At 34.9% G+C, this 16315-nt stretch overlaps 3 protein-coding genes across 6 annotated transcripts; 2 read left to right on the forward strand and 1 right to left on the reverse strand.

Annotated features, from left to right (window-relative positions):
- LOC127255464 (uncharacterized) lies at positions 1-4247 on the forward strand. Its single transcript, XM_051280996.1, has 10 exons — positions 1-141; positions 1039-1214; positions 1350-1481; positions 1568-1618; positions 2218-2314; positions 2406-2452; positions 2760-2976; positions 3372-3501; positions 3745-3787; positions 3881-4247. The coding sequence occupies exons 1-10, from the start codon at positions 96-98 to the stop codon at positions 3959-3961; spliced, it is 1020 nt and encodes a 339-aa protein (XP_051136953.1). The 5' UTR covers positions 1-95; the 3' UTR covers positions 3962-4247.
- A 1474-nt stretch (positions 4248-5721) lies between these two features.
- LOC127255572 (vacuolar protein sorting-associated protein 32 homolog 2-like) lies at positions 5722-10467 on the forward strand. Of its 4 annotated transcripts, none has more exons than XM_051281165.1 (8): positions 5722-5927; positions 6055-6216; positions 7702-7801; positions 8459-8544; positions 8638-8729; positions 9226-9340; positions 9419-9602; positions 10188-10467. In XM_051281165.1, the coding sequence occupies exons 2-7, from the start codon at positions 6145-6147 to the stop codon at positions 9596-9598; spliced, it is 645 nt and encodes a 214-aa protein (XP_051137122.1). In that variant the 5' UTR covers positions 5722-5927; positions 6055-6144; the 3' UTR covers positions 9599-9602; positions 10188-10467. The 4 variants fall into 4 exon arrangements, with proteins under 4 accessions (XP_051137122.1, XP_051137120.1, XP_051137123.1 ...); XM_051281163.1 differs by having other exon boundaries at positions 5722-5923; positions 6050-6216; XM_051281166.1 differs by having other exon boundaries at positions 5722-5923.
- Positions 10468-11211: 744 nt separating this feature from the next.
- Positions 11212-15946, reverse strand: LOC127255573 (RNA polymerase sigma factor sigC-like). Its single transcript, XM_051281168.1, has 7 exons — positions 15586-15946; positions 13880-14037; positions 13254-13784; positions 12931-13164; positions 12322-12462; positions 11866-12066; positions 11212-11632 (listed from the first exon to the last, which is right to left on the reverse strand). Exons 1-7 carry the CDS (start codon positions 15698-15700, stop codon positions 11345-11347), a joined length of 1668 nt encoding a protein of 555 aa, XP_051137125.1. The 5' UTR covers positions 15701-15946; the 3' UTR covers positions 11212-11344.
- Positions 15947-16315: the final 369 nt, after the last annotated feature.

The raw sequence follows: 16315 nt of genomic DNA on the forward strand, positions 1-16315 counted from the left end.
GCACAGCACTGGAGGAAACGAACCGGAGGCAGTTACTGCCTCTGTATAAATTGAGGCAGAAATCCAGTGGAAAACATTTCCAAAATTCTACACTCATGGCGTCCCTTCTGAAGACCGACATTCCTCTGCCCCCAGACCCTGGTATTTGCCTCTTCTCCTTCTGTTGATTGTGGAAAAATGTTTCTTCGATTGATCTCAAGCTGATTCGCAAGCTAAATTTCAGTTCGCAGTTGCTTTTGTTTTACCGATCGCGTTTTTCTTGCTGAATAACCGCTTCAGCCTAATTGATTGGCGGAGTTTATTTTGTTTAGCAGCTGATGTTAGTATCGAGTTCTGTTACTTTGTTGATTTGGTTTTTGTTCTTAAAAACTTGCGCATTCCGTGAACGAAGTAAGTGATAGTTGAGAAATGAAGTTTTACGAGTTGTTTTCTTCGTTTTCTTCATACTTATGTAACTGATGCGTTTTTTTTCGCTAAATCGGAAGTTGTTTGTTGAGTTGATGACTAATTGCTGGTCGAGGCAATTCTTGGCATTTGTAACTGCCTATCGGTTATATCATATGGCTGCACATGCATACCGAGTAGTCAAGAATCGTGGAAGCTATCGAATTAAACTTGTAGTTATACATTGATTGTGTACCTATTGAGCAATGGGTTGTGAAGCTCAACCGGTAGGTAGCTTGTTGGTAATGTAGTAGCGAGAGGAGTGCTTCTAGTCCATGTGAAAGTTCTGCTATCTGATGAAGTGAAGAGTGATTGTTTGGTTCTGTTTTCTGCTTAGATATACTTCCTACTTGTTGTTCAGCATATAAAATCATGGTTCTTTGGAGGCTGTGGAGAGAAATTTATATTTGAACTTTTGGGGGCATAGTGAATAAACTGCAATTTTGCAGAAATTGGAAAATTTTAATATGCATTATCAGCTGTGCTCTCTACTTAGTTTCTTCAGCGCCTTGCCAATTTCTGGTTATGCATTTGATTTAAGAACCTAGATCTTCCCTGACCACACTCTATATCACAACTCTCCTTGATTTTCAGGTGACAAACCCCGTGGCAACCAACCACATTTGTCTAGAGTTCCCATTCATGTTGTTACCCATTCATCTCAACTTCCTGCAGAATTCCTCCAGCCTTCAAGTGAGAAGCAGCTGGTCATAGGCTTTGACTGTGAAGGGGTTGATCTTTGTCGTGTGGGAAATCTCTGTATTATGCAGGTTTATTTAGACCCATTATTTATCTACCATAATATTATTGTTTAAAAGAAGCGAAGCTGAAGTCTTTTATGGTCTATAACATTCAGAGTCAATTAATTAAGCTGCTGTGCACTTATTGATAGTATTCTCCCGCAGCTTGCTTTTCCAGATGCAATATATCTTGTTGATGCTGTTGAGGGCGGAAAACCTCTTGTGGAAGCATGTAAGCCTGCCCTTGAGTCTAGTTACATTACCAAAGTTATTCACGACTGCAAGCGAGATAGTGAGGTCTGTTGCAATTGTTCACCCTTCACCCATAATGACATCCACAAATTATTTTGTAATTTATTTCTCGTATCTTTTATTTCTTGCAGGCGCTGTACTTTCAGTTTGGCATTAGGTTACAAAATGTTGTGGATACCCAGGTTTGTGTTTCCTTTCAGCTCTCTGTGTTGAAAAAACAAAAAAAAAGGATAGGGATAGAGAGGTCCAGGTTGCAGAAATGGGATAGAAATGCGCCTATAGAATTAACATGTTCATTTGGAAATTGATTAGTAGGGACTTAGTTGTCAGAGTAGTCTTCCAGTCTAGGGGTTGCCAGATTTCAAACACTCTCTACACTCTTTCCACTCGAAGGCAGAATCCGTGTCTTTTCTATGTCCACGTTGTCTGTGTATTGTGCCGATTTGAAATCACCTATCCTTGTCTCTCTGTATTCCCTTGGGCCTATTTAGTAAGGAAAAAGAAAAAAGCAAGGCATCATGGTAAGGTTATGAGGAGAGTTGCTATTTCTTGATGTTACATTAAAAATGTGAGATTCTTTCCCGACAGCAGTTCCTGGTCTATTTGATGATTAGCGGGCATATAACCATGATTAGACACAGTGATATTTGTAGGCAATTTTTCTCTTTGGTGGAGTATTGCTACCAGGGTGTTGCCTTTCCTTTATTCCATAGCATATAAGGCAGTTGAATGCAATTAACAACTGATAGTCTTGTTTCCTTTGTATCATGTTTATAAGCAGATTGCTTATTCTTTGATTAAGGAGCAACAAGGACGCAAAAGAGTTCCAGATGACTACATATCATTTGTTGGCCTGCTTGCTGACCCGCAATTTGGTGGTAATTAGTTTCGTTTAATATTGTTTTGGGTGAATTTTCGAACTGGAGTACTTCTTACCCTTGGTTTTTCATTAGAATAATTTTGTTACAGGTATATCATATGTAGAGAAGGAGGAGGTCCGCATTCTAATGAAGCAGGTTGGTTATGATTATTTTGTTTGATCAGAAACTTTTCGAAAAAGTATTTAGTCCAAAGCTTGATAGTACCATCCATCAGGCAACGATGTTACAAGAATAATTAAGCTGATTATAACAGCAATTTTAAGTTTGATGTGCGAAAACCCTTTCTAGAGCATAAAGCAACTTAATGTGTGCAAATGTTTTGCCTGTAACTTTATAGTGTTTTTTTTTTTTAATATATATTTCTTAATTTTCTATTTGCTATAGTTAATCCTGTGGCAGTTCTGCTACTTGGTAAAATACTGATAATTTCTACTGCTCGTAGGATCCCCGCTTTTGGACCCATAGACCAATGTCAGAGCTAATGCTTCGTGCAGCTGCAGATGATGTTCGTTTTCTTCTATTCATTTATCATAGAATGTTGGAGAAGTTAAGTGAGAGATCCATGTGGCATCTTTCTGTTCGTGGTGCGCTTTATTGTCGCTGTTTCTGCCTCAGTGATAATAATTTTGCAGATTGGCCGTCTCTGCCTCCAGTTCCTGGTATGTATTCTCTTCTGTTTTGTTAAAATTTTTGTTTCCATTATGTTTCAATTGTCCAATGGATGTCTCGATAATTATAAATAACAAATGCAAATATTATCGTGGATAGGGTAGTCAATTGAAGTAGCCAAGTCTAAACTCTTATTCCAGCTCAAATGAATTATGCTTAACATATTCTTTTGTATCTATATTTTATCATGAAAATTAAAATGTTTGTAGCAAATATATATATACATATATATATTATGAAAAATAGAAATATGCGATAATTTAGGGTCCCAATTGAGAAATAGAGTTCATATGCATGAGGGGATTCATTTTCGCTGCAGATTTTATCCTATCATTATATGCAGCCTACATTTGTTGCCTGATTTTGTAGTTATTCGACTCTGCAGCTTGTTTGGCTGATGACAAGAATCCTCCAGAGGAAGAAATTCTGTCTGTTCTTGATGTTCCCGAAGGGAAAATGGGATGTGTTATTGGTAAACGAGGAGCTAATATCTTGTTGGTAAAGGAAGCATGCAGGTATATTATTGCCTATTATGTGATTGTTGTTTCAATGATAAGTGATAGATATGTCTATAATTTTTATTAGGAAAGGAACATTCTTAATAGGCCACTTAATTTTTTTTTTCCCGAATAAAAACCCGGATTGGATTGACTTGTTATATACTTTATGGATCTTACAAGAACTTTGAGTATCATTCAAATGCTTGAAGTTTTGCTGTTTTTCTTTCTCCTAACTAAAGTTGCTCGATTTATTTACAGTGCTGACATCTTCTTCGGCGCTGATAAGGGTCCGCCAGACAAGGTCAGTCTTTTCGTCGTCGACAAGTGATGTAGTATATGACCTTGTATGAATGCTTCTTTACAAATGAGGTAATGAAACAATAATTTGGTGCAGGTGTTCATACTGGGGCCTGTGAAGCAGGTTAGAAAGGCGGAAGCGCTTATTAGGGGAAGAATGCTATCGAGGATGTACTAAAAGCGACGTCTCCTCCGTGTAAATGAAATGATCCATACCATACCATGATTTGGCTATGGAAATTGAATAAGCGGGAATGAATCAAGAATGGATCCATATCATCATCTTTGGTGTTGTATTGATTCATGTGTTTGTTGAAAAATGTTGAGAGCAGAGTTTATGACATGATTCTCCAAACTTGGGTTGGCTTATTATGGTGTGGATTGATGAGTAGGTGCAGCAGAATGTCAGACTTTACCCATCACAATTCTAGTAATATCTGAAAGCCATACCTCAGTTAACCAGTCGCTTCTTTTTTTCTTTTGTTTTCTGGGTGATGCATGGTTCCATGATTTGGATGATCTTTTTATAGATATATATATATATATATATACATATATGCTTAAAATTAAATTAAATATTAAATGTAAAATAAAATTGAATATTAAATGGAATAGAGGTTGATGGTTTTCAATTTTTTTTTAATCTATTTTTTATTTAAAAAAATATTTATTTCTATCGAATCAAATAAAGTTTAATTCATGATTTACTATTTTAAAAATACAACCAAATACAACCAAACAAATTAATTTGTTTTTCTTAGTTTTGTTTCATTTTTTAATTGCAACCACAATAATATTATTTTATAAAAATATTTCTTTTCTAACAAAATTTCATATTTATATTGATGTTTAAACTATAAATCAAAATAAGAATAGAATTAAAATCTTCTAAAAACATAATCTACTTCATATGTATTTTTATTTCTATTATGTCAATTATATTAATATATATATATATATATTTTATAATATGGGAACTTCATCCGCTCTTTTCGGTTGTGTTCTGGATAGACTGCCAACCATCTTTATGGGACCAATATTTAATGTAAAATATGGTTAATCATCATTTATTTCAAATGAAAAAGAAATTTCGATCGCTTGTTTCGACTGTAATACATAATTTATATAGTGCAATTTTTATTTTGTCGAACATAATTTATAGACAATTAAATTGCATCGAAAATTAAAAAAAAAAAAACCCAATAAACATGTCTGTCTTCAATTTTTTTTCATTAATTATAAAAACACTAGAGCATATACCAAACTTAGGGATGTCAACTAGCTGGTTCGGGACAGGTTTTGTAGGCTTTGGGACCCTCCCCACTATAAAATATTATGATTCAAGATCCATCCCGCTCTGCTTCAATCCGGCCTTAGGACCCGTCCTGCGAGTTCAGGGCCAACAACAAAAAATTATAGTTCTAAAAATAAGAACAATCAAATATTGACTATAGTGAGTCTGTCGGGAATTGTCAGGAATTATAGGAGAAAAAAATTGTAAAGATAAATTTGATTTAGAACTAATATTTTATTTTATATTTAAAGTTTTTTAAATAAATAAATAATACTCCATAATTTATATTGTATATAAATATGAATAAATTATAATAGTTATTAAAATATCCGACTTCGAATCCGGGTTCGAAGTGGAGCAGATTTATAGTAAAACTCGTAATCCATCCCAAATTCGATCAGATCTAAAACTCAAAATTTACAACGCGCCCCAAACTAAACTTATTTGATCTAAAACTCAAAATCTACAAAGCTTCCAAATTAAACTTTTTAGGCCCGAACCCGTCCTTTAAGACCGGGTCGGGGCTATTCCGCGGATTTGACATCCCTCACCAAAATCCACTAATTCCATCCGGCCGTCCAATGCAACGGGATACACACTTGATTGACTAATTAATATATACAGTATATTATAAGCACCAATTCCAATCAAGATTGAATTGAATATCGACTACGCTAAGGAATCCATAGTGTGACATTAATTGCGCGTAGCCCCTCGCGCGATATTTCTCACACGCCTCCCCGAAGCGATCCAAACTACGCCGAGGGTAATCGAAGAAAAGCTACCAACAGCGACTTCCTGTTTCTTTTCGTAACAAAAGGATCCGCATCTCGTCGATTGACGCAGGTAAGTGATATCGGTAATTGACGCGCACAGATTTGTCGGTTTTATTTTTTTTTCAGTTGAATGTTCATGTGCGCTTGTGTTGTTGGTGTTTATATCATTAACAATAGTTTGAATTTGTGGTTCAAGGCGAGGGCTGTGTCCGATTTTCTTTCAGGTTTTTAGGGTTTGATTGTTATTCCCCAGTATTGGAATTAAACCATTCTTCAAGTAATTTATCGACGATGTTTCCGCGGCTTTTCGGGAAGCCCAAGCAAGAGACGAATGCTCTTGCGACATTAGACAAATTGAACGAGGTATTCTTTTATTTGTTGATTTTTGTAAGTTGTGTGTAAAGTCAATTGGTTGTATGGAAGATCGAAGTTTTTTATATTTTAGATTGTTTTTGGATGATAATTTGAATTGCATCATTATGTTTTTTTTGGTTTGGATACGATATTGTGATTCATTTGGAGGGAAATGGGGACAAAATAGTGAGAGGATTAGAAGAAAAATAATGGGAAAACCTAAATAATAGGAAGATGCTGAAATATTAATGCATCCTTCAATAGTTATTTTCATCTTCTGCTTCATTCCTTGCATTTATTGATAAAAAATTGTCTTATTTTTGGAGTTTATGTTTTTCCCTTACACGGGACACTATATATACTACCCTTGTTTTCTTGAAATCCTTGTCTTTAGTTTGGTGCTACATGTTTCCTACTAGTGGCACCTTTATCTATCGTGAACATCTTTCAATTCCCTATGTTGAGTGGATTTAGAGTTTAGACTAATGATATAATATTCTGATACCGGATTGCGATGAACAAATAAAATTTCCTCCAGCAGGGAATAGGAAATCAGAGAAAGTAAGAAGGGATATGATGGAAAAAATTGGAGGAATTATAGAGGAGATGGTGAAAAATAGTTTAAAACAACTATACTTGTTCTGTAATTGTGCTACTAATTTCCCTTGGCCTTCCACAATTAAATTCCGTGAATCGCCTTCACTGTCAAAAGAAGATCGAGGTATCGGACTGCATAGATGTGTATTTTTGCTGCTGTGTTTAAGGGAGAATTGACTAGCCTGTACATATTTTCTGATTTTAATTTCTTGAACTCAATCAAATGAACTGAATTCTTAATGCAATTGTTGTGATTGGTTGTATCAGAATGCTCCCGTTATTCCCAAACACCACATGTGGTTCCTTTTAGTTCATTCTGTTGTGACATGGTCCATTGCTTTATAATAACTAAAAGAGTATACAAATATTAGTTGTTACTTTCTTTAACCAACTTGTCTACTTCAAATCACTCCGATGATTTGAAACTGGTGATGAAAGATTATTCTACTACCAAGAGCCTAACATATTGCTCTTTAAAATTTTAGGTCAAACAGCAGATAATAATGTTAAATCACATATCTTATCTAGTTGAAGGATTTCATAGAACACATACAAAGTTAGTGCTACATTATTCAGAGAAGAATGGCTATGGAGTTGGTACTGGTTGCTTTGTTCTAGAAGGGTTATATGATATATAACTACCATGCTTTTGCACTTTTCTATCCCTTCTTTTGTAGGAAAACCAAGTATCCCTTTTGAAAGTATAAAAATCGGTCAAATGTATAAAGTATCACCAATGAATTATCAATCCTCCTATTTTCTATTTTTCACCCACAAGTTCAAAATCCCAACAAAGCATTACAATTATTTTGGCATAAATCTTCTCTGTTAATAGTTCTTCAATACATCATTCTTGGTGCATCTGGTAGCTGACTTTGTACTTGACGTGTTCTTCAGACTCTTGAGATGCTTGAGAAAAAAGAACATGTTCTCTTGAAAAAGGCTTCTGCTGAAGTTGAAAAGGCCAAGGAGTTCACTAAAGCTAAAAATAAAAGAGGTATGCCCATTTTTTATGGAACGTTGTTGGTTGTCATCATGTCTGATTGTTTAGCTTGCCAAGTACGCATTTTGTTTTCCGTTCTGCTTTTTATAATTCCATTCTAATCAAAATAACCTAGGGTGATCTGTTTTGATGCCAAGAAACCGTTTGTGTAGGGTAATGATTAAGTGTTGGAATGGGTTTGCTATCTTCAAATCTAATAGGATTGTCTTTAAGTAATTTCTTATTACTTCAGAATACCTATATTCAACTTGATTTGTATCAATTTGGTTTTGACCTTGATCAGAAGCCATCTAATTGTCTATAATATAGAGCTTTACATGTTATTTGGCATCTGTAATTTCAAATGTTATAATTGGTTGATATTCTGCAAGCATGTTACAAGATCACAATGTGTAGTACGATAATTCAAGCATGCAGGTCTTTGCTTTTGTTCCATGTTGGTTTCAAAATATCATTCCACTTTCATCACATCTAATAGTCACATGCTCGTGTATCGTTGTATTATGAATGTGCCGGCCTAGTATTCATATTGTCACTGTGAATTGGAAGATTTTTCATGATTTTTCTCATTGTTTTAGCCACCCATTATATTGGAATAATGTATATTGAAAATCCAACAAGTTTATTAAGTTGCTTTTGCAAACTTGATAGCTGCAATACAATGTTTGAAGCGGAAAAGGCTTTACGAACAGCAAGTTGAGCAGCTTGGCAATTTCCAGCTGCGCATTCACGATCAGGTTCTTGTGATCTGTGTTTAATTACCATCTTTACCATATGACATCCTTTGTTGATGAGATTCCTTTATGACTGTATCTGCACCCCTTCTGCAGATGATAATGCTTGAGGGAGCAAAAGCTACTACTGAAACAGTCGATGCTTTGAGAACTGGTGCTGCTGCAATGAAAGCTATGCAGAAGGCAACGTAAGTAGATTTAGATTTATTAGTGTGTGCAGTTATTACATTGACAAATTATAAAAAGGAAGGAAACCACAAGAAGAAAATAGCCCAAGGTTGAATGATTGTAGAGAACTGTGGGGAATAATGGCTACATATGCTAGTTGTGACTTTATACAATTTAAGATTTAGTTGTGGTGGGACTGGTAGGAAAAGTGTTTAGCAACAACAAATTAATATAACAGCTGGAGTGAGAACAACCTAGCTGTTTGTCTTGGACTCAAAACTCAACAATGTAAATTGTAAAACCCGGTTGAAGGTTCTACAAACTTTATTTTGACATAGATTTATATTTTGGTAATTGTAAGAGTTTAGAGTGACTCCAATGTTATAGAACTTGATACTCAATTCATTAAAGCCCCACCGACCACTGAATTCAGCCTTGTGTCTTTGCACTTTTTTCTTTTTCAATTTATTCTTAAAAGAGCTTTTTGTTTTTTTTTTTTTCTCATTCTGGATGTAGTAATATTGATGATGTTGACAAGACAATGGATGAGATCAATGAGCAGACAGAGAATATGAAGCAAATACAGGAGGCACTGTCAATGCCAATTGGTGCTGCAGCCGATTTTGATGAGGTCTTCTGTAGTTTCTGGTATCTTCTCTTACAAATTTCTCAATAAATACACGTAACACGTTACTTTTCCCTTGCACAGGATGAATTGGAGGCAGAGCTTGAAGAGCTTGAAGGAGCTGAGCTCGAGGCAGACCTTCTGCGGCCTGCAACAACAGCTCCTGCTGCTCCTGCTCGAGTCCCAGCAGGAAGGCCACCGCCAGTTCATGTTGACAACGAGGATGACGAGCTTGCTGAATTGCAGAGAGAGATGGCACTTTAAGGAGGTCCTTACTCAATCCCTTTCATTAGTTTCTCCCCGTCCGTTGTTGCCTGCCTTAATTTTATGTGAAAACTTGTTATTTGGTTCTTTTAGCTACTGGAGTTTCATGAAATCTTCTATCCAAAGCTATAGAAAAAGCCGAGATTGAGATTATAGAGAACAGTAGAGAGTATATATACTAGGTATACAAAATGAGTGTAACATTTAGGGTGTGTTTGTTTGGGGGTTTCGATTTTGAGTTGGGATTTGAATAGTAAAAATTTTGAATTACAATAGTTGTATGATGGGATATAAATAGGTGTTGATGTGATATTTTGAATGTAAAATTGATTTTCAGTATAATATAGAAAATGAAAAATGTGTTCGATTTGATGTTTTTTTGAGGGAAAAAATTTGATGGATAATGGAAATTGTTTGAAGTTTTAGAAACGAACACAGCCTTAATAGTTCTTCGGGTTTTTATACGTGCCGGTGGCTCATACATTAGACAGAATATCAAGTGAACTCTGTTATATAAAGTAAGTTATAAATAGATAAAGTATTTAAAATACTTATATGCAGCATGTATGGAATATTTTGTGTTGGACAGTAACAAAAACTTGAGGGGACTGCAGAAAGAGTTGGCTATGCTTTATAATCGAAGACCATAGCACGAGATGATGTGCATTTTGGATTTGGCATTTGCAGTAGTACAGAGTCAATGATGATGTACAGATGACATTCGAGTAAGAATCTGTATTCATTTACATCGAGCATATGCACGCTATATTTCGACATGTGTTATATCCGGAATTTGGGATCTGTCTTTCTTTACACTTGCATTCACTGCTAAACATATATATATATATATATAGTGTTTTTATTTGTTATTTTTTCTGCTTTAACTGTGGGTTCGTTGTGAGAAGAAATAAGTATTTTTGTAGGGAATCTCGGTGAAAGTTGAAAATTAGTTATACTGAATCATGCAATGTCTCAACTGATATTAGTTAGTTTATATCTCAGATTTTTTTATGTTGTTCTGAGGTCAATTAATTGTATTATAACATTATACTTCTGTCATGTGAAAATGATACTATTTTTTAATTTAGTAATAGTACTATTTAGTTAACATAATGAATATCTTTGTAACTTATAATATATTACACAGGGGGTGAGCAAAATATTTGAAATTTGATTCGAACCAAACTGAAATTTAAAATTTGGTTTGGATTTTTCAGATTAAATTTTTGACAAATTTCAAATTTTCGGATCAGATTGGTATACTTAAAATCAGAACTAATTCGAAATTTGAAATATAATATTTTAATATATATTTTATTATATATATTTAATATTTTGTTAGAAAATATTATATTTTATTATAAAAAAAACTCAAAATTAATAATTTTGTTTTAATATATTTAATTTTATATATTATATATATAATAGTATAAAATAATAAAAAAATATAAAAGAAATTTAAATATTGAAAAAATAATTTAAAATAATTAGAATTTTCAAATTTTCAGTTTGTTTCGGATTTTTTAGTTCGGATTTTCGAATTTCGATTATTTCGGTTGAATTCGGATTGATTTTTTCAAAAATTTTGAATTTTCACATCGGTTCGAATTTTGGCAAAATCCGATAGAGGATAAAGTACTTCTACAAATATATATATATATATATATGTAGATATTGAGACAACAATGTATTACAGTATGTGTGTGTACATATGTATGTATGTATATACCAAATTAGCAGTGGCAACTAAGACCTGAAGAGGGCATAATGGGTCAAGATTTGGAGGGATTTCTGGTCCCTCAATTTTGTAAGAGCCGTTCTCTCAATTTTCCTTATCCACTCTTTGCTCACACAAAATTGCCTCCCGATTTCCTCGAGCGACTTGCATTGACGGTTCCCTAGTCCGAACCTCAGCACGACCACCTCCTTTTCTCTCGCCTCCAAATCATCGAGAAGCCCGTATAGGTCCTTTATCATGTGTTGCTGGATCACGCTCTCCTCCGGGGTCTGGACGCTCCTATCCGCCGTGATTTCCTAACAGATAAAATGTAAATCATCCAAGCCTTATGTATAAACATATATAATCATAACTCTAACTTACGACCAAACAACAGTAAAATGAAAACTTGCAACCTAACGACATCATTAACTATTCTTGTGTATTACTTCAAAATTTTACTATGTTATACCTCAAAACAAAAATGGACAATTCTTCCGAAACTAAAGATGCAATTTTTCTATAATAACGAAACAAACTTAAGCCTTACCATGTATTTAATCGCGACGCCATCCCATACATTTTGATCGATGGATCCCACGACTCGAAGGCATTTGCTAGCAGACGTAATTTTAGCCATGGATAGGCCGGTGTGCTTTGCAATCTCGTCGTCATCTGGATATTTTCCATGACTTGTGCTCAGGGCTTTTCTAGCCTTTTGCACTTGGCTTACCACCTTGTTTAAAGTGCTCTGCATCCATAGAAAAATCATAAACTTATCATCAAACATATCGACATTTTAAAGCAGTCTCCAAGTAAGTCCCATCTAAAAATAGTTCGCGACAAGCCAAGGGTGTGTTCTTTTACTGTTTTCCACCAAAAAAATTAATATACTACATACATTCATTATTTTTATATTATTTACACAATTTTCTATAACTCACATAAAAATTTTTTTTCTTCAAACTAAAACACAAAACAAACACAACCCAAGACTTGGCCTTACAGGAATTCGAATCCCTCTTGCATGTTTTGACACCATTGTCGAAATTGATTTCCTTATCCAATATTGGACATAGGTTGAGAACTTGTACCCTCTCGACTGATCAAACCTTTCGGCACCTTGCAAGACGCCGATGTACCCAGCCTGTCAAGAGATGCCGCAACAAAATCATAGATCATAAACATCCAAAGTTAACATGTATTTATCCTTCGAAGTGACATCTCGAACTTTCCTCCTTTCGTAAATACAATTTATAAAATTATTTCAAATAAAAAGTAAAAGTAGAATGGTAGAAAAACTGTTAAAATTATACCATCTGATAAACTGTGTCGAAAGTAAACATACCAAACATATTGGGACTGAGGTAATAGTTACAAGCATAAGCAAGAATTTGCTAACATAATTTTTGGTCATGTAAGTGTCGTTCTTTTCATCATTCTGGTCATTTAAGTGAATTTTGTAGCTCTAGCGATCCTAACTTTGGACAATTAGAGCGATGCGAGGGAGATATAGACATCATTTCCAGGTAGAGTCCAATTGAAGGATCGAAATAATAAGAGACACAACTTACAAGATTAAAATTAAATTTTTCCAAAGGCAAATCAAAGTTACCTGAATAAGATCTTCAAAGGCGACGCCAAATCCTCCATAGTTTCTTGCAATGAACAAAACCAACGAGCGCGTGCTCCTTAGCAGCTCGTCCCGGCAGTGCCAACCATAGCGCAAACGCTGATACAGTTCCTTGTTTTCGATCCCTGCAGCCTCCGCCCAGCTACTCAAGCTCGTCACGCTTTGACCGGTTTCTCGTTCCATCGCCATTTTGATCTTTTCCAATCCAGCAACCATCTGTCATGATAAAACGCTACAAGTCAGACAAACCTTGTTCTTACAATGCCAGCAAAAAAGCATCATCCGTGTAACCAAACTTTAACAACCTTAACTCCACGCGACATTTCCGCCTCATTCCTAGCAATTTTATGTCGCGTGTTCTTAGATTTCGAGGATCCTCTGGCAGAGGCGGAGTTAGGTGGGAGCGCGGGATCATCCAAAGCAGTACGGTTTAATTTCAGTGGTGTTTTTCTCCTCCTCGATCTTCTGAGTTCTTTTTTGCCGGAGCGTACAATTTCCACATCGCCATTTTCCTTGGATTCTTTCGATTTGTCGACGAGCTCAGTAGCCGGATTGAATGATTCGTTGGTTGTCCTGGACAGACATGAATGGAAGAATCTCAGAGCTCCGAGCCGATCTAATTGCTCCAGAATATCTCTTTCCAGCCTTACCGTGTTGGAGTCGGCGCAAATGCCTTCCAACACGTCCAGATTCTTCATAAGCAGTCTGAAATGCGACGCATTAATCGCCCGTAAGGCGGTATGACACTCCGACTCGTCGTCATTGTTCGATGATGTCTGGATTTCGCTTCCATGCAAACTGCTGTGAGCATCACTAGAACTCTTCCTGATCGGCACCTGAATAATCGAACAAAAACATAAGCTTGCCAATCACTTGCAATAAATAGACTACAAAACAGGAATCGAAGAAGATTTATGGAAACATTAGCGACCTTTGTTTCTTTACTCCTCAAGACATAATTCTCCAAAACCTGAGGTGCTGACGAACTGGCTTGCGCCCTGAAAATCTCATTGACAGTTTCTGCTTCGCCGTATAAAAGCGAAGCTGCAGTCAACCTCCCCAAGATCCGGGAGCTTTCCCTGCCCCGACCTACATAATTCGAGATCACCTCATGCAGTGAGTTTTCTTACATGGACACGCCAGAATAACTCCATCGATGAAATAAGCTATTACAAACACAAATAGTGTAGTTCACTTAGTAATATATTCTTACAAGATTACCCAAAAATATTATAAAAAAAAATACAATATATTATACTCACTCAATCCACAAATATACGTCTAATCTTCTTTTTGTTTGTTCACAAAAAATATAAACTTTCCATTAATAACAAAATACTCAAATATACGTCTAATCTTCTTTTTGTTTGTTCACAAAAAATATAAACTTTCCATTAATAACAAAATACTCTTGCACAACATTTAATTTATATCCTTCATCGTTAGACTTAATTTACAAATATTCTACAATTATTTACGCACTCAACTTATTCAAAATTTTCTCACTTATTAATTCACTCATATACGTCTCAAAATAGCTTTACTTTATATCACAACAAAAATAATATCATATTCTCCCGTCCCAACTCAAAATACCATTTATATCATTCTTGTTTGTCCTACTCCAAAGCATCCATTTGTGAAAAAATAATCATACATTAATACCAAAATACCATTACTTTTTCTTTATATTACAAAATCTTTTACACACTTCTACTAACCAATAAAATAATATTATTTCTAACGACCAAAATATCATTACACATAACATACAATTAATATATATAGCAAAATATCAAAATCTCTTGCAGACTTCTACTGACCAATAAAATAATATTATTTTTTAATTTACTACAAAACTCAGCCTATTTGGATTGGAACGAAGGGAGTATTATATTCATTAAAACCCATGCTCAGCACAAATGAACATATTTTAATGCCCGAAGAGAGTATACGATATATTTATCTAACAGTAAAAGTCAATAAAAACACAATCACAAAGCATCCATGTGCTTTATACCTCACAACAAATACATCTAAAACTATAAACAACTGTGAAAAATGTTACAGGGAAGAACAATCTTCCTAAAAGTATGTATATGAATGAAAAATGTTACAGGGAATGGACATGGACAGTATTATCAATCCCCAACCAAATCATCCGGAAGAAATCGATGATCTATATCGACTACAAGATCATCGAAAAAACTATGAAAGCAAGTCATATTATCTTTTCCTATTCCCCGTGGAATTTTATCACTTAAAGATCCAAAGCAAGAGCCCAAACCAGAAGAACCAATGTAAAGTAAAGAGGGTACAGAATTGTTTTCAAAATCAGATTCGATGCAATTTACCCAAATTATAACTGGCAACAAAGATCAAGAGAAGAATCATTAGGCAGATAATAGTCTAGACTAAATTCGTCAATGAATACATAAATATGGCAAAAAAAAAAATAAAAAAAAATCGAGTATCCGTTGAAGCGCAGAAGGCAATGGATGTGCATCGAATCGGTGAGTACAACAAATTTAGGGTTTAGATTTCGACGAACATCTTAAAGACATGCTCACATCAAAATAGGAGAAGCGAAATGCAATAATGAGAATTCGATTTCGGAAGAATTGGTGACTCACTCACAGGAGTAGGAGGAATTAGGGCAAGAGGATGACGGCGATGAAGATGAAGATGAAGATGAAGGTGAAGATGTGGGGAGAGCAGAGTGAGGCCATTTGAGGTGCAGCCTAAAACCCATGAAGGTATTTGTTACTGAGAAATTGAGATAGATAGATATTTGAGATTATTGTGGAGAAGTGAGGGCTGAGGTGATGATATCAATGGTGGTAATGGTGGCGTTGTCAGCTCTCAGCCACTGCTTCCCAATCTCCATTTTCTTCTCTATATCTCTCTCTAGGCCTTGGGTGTGGTTGTGGCCTTCTCTCACTCGTTCGATCTTTATTCACTCCTCAATCAAAAATCAATCAATCATTCATTCATTCATTTCAATTTCGCCCACAATCTGTACTGCAGTACGAGTGATGCGATGCATGCCTATCTATGAATTGTGCTCTTCACTACTCTACTGCCTCAAACGTGAAAACACACTTTATTTATTTAATTATTAATAATAATGATAATAATAATAATAATAACTTCTCTCCCAATGATAAAATTTTTAATTTAATTTCAGGCTCTCTATCATATAAAGCAGTGGCCGAATCAGAGTGTTGTTCCGCCAAAAGGATGAAGGATTTTCTTGAGGTCTATTTTTATTATTTTATTAATAACAAATATAAATATATATTGATTTATTCGATCAACATAAAGAAATATATAATTAATAAATGTTATTTGAATTTGAACGAGTAGT

Source organism: Andrographis paniculata, unplaced genomic scaffold (genome assembly GCF_009805555.1).
Source record: "Andrographis paniculata isolate CXL003 unplaced genomic scaffold, ASM980555v1 Contig54END, whole genome shotgun sequence".
Classification (NCBI taxonomy): domain Eukaryota; kingdom Viridiplantae; phylum Streptophyta; class Magnoliopsida; order Lamiales; family Acanthaceae; genus Andrographis; species Andrographis paniculata.

Coding starts and splice junctions, on each gene's coding strand:
- LOC127255573 (XM_051281168.1), bottom strand. CDS start 15,700: ATGGGTTTTAGGCTGCACCTCAAATGGCCTCACTCTGCTCTCCCCACA. Junction 14,038..15,585: donor CCCTAATTCCTCCTACTCCT/GTGAGTGAGTCA, acceptor CGAATTATGTAG/GTCGGGGCAGGGAAAGCTCC. Junction 13,785..13,879: donor TGAGGAGTAAAGAAACAAAG/GTCGCTAATGTT, acceptor TCGATTATTCAG/GTGCCGATCAGGAAGAGTTC.
- LOC127255464 (XM_051280996.1), top strand. CDS start 96: ATGGCGTCCCTTCTGAAGACCGACATTCCTCTGCCCCCAGACCCTG. Junction 1,482..1,567: donor ACTGCAAGCGAGATAGTGAG/GTCTGTTGCAAT, acceptor TATTTCTTGCAG/GCGCTGTACTTTCAGTTTGG. Junction 3,502..3,744: donor TTGGTAAAGGAAGCATGCAG/GTATATTATTGC, acceptor ATTTATTTACAG/TGCTGACATCTTCTTCGGCG.
- LOC127255572 (XM_051281165.1), top strand. CDS start 6,145: ATGTTTCCGCGGCTTTTCGGGAAGCCCAAGCAAGAGACGAATGCTCTT. Junction 8,545..8,637: donor AGCTGCGCATTCACGATCAG/GTTCTTGTGATC, acceptor CCCCTTCTGCAG/ATGATAATGCTTGAGGGAGC. Junction 8,730..9,225: donor AAAGCTATGCAGAAGGCAAC/GTAAGTAGATTT, acceptor TTCTGGATGTAG/TAATATTGATGATGTTGACA.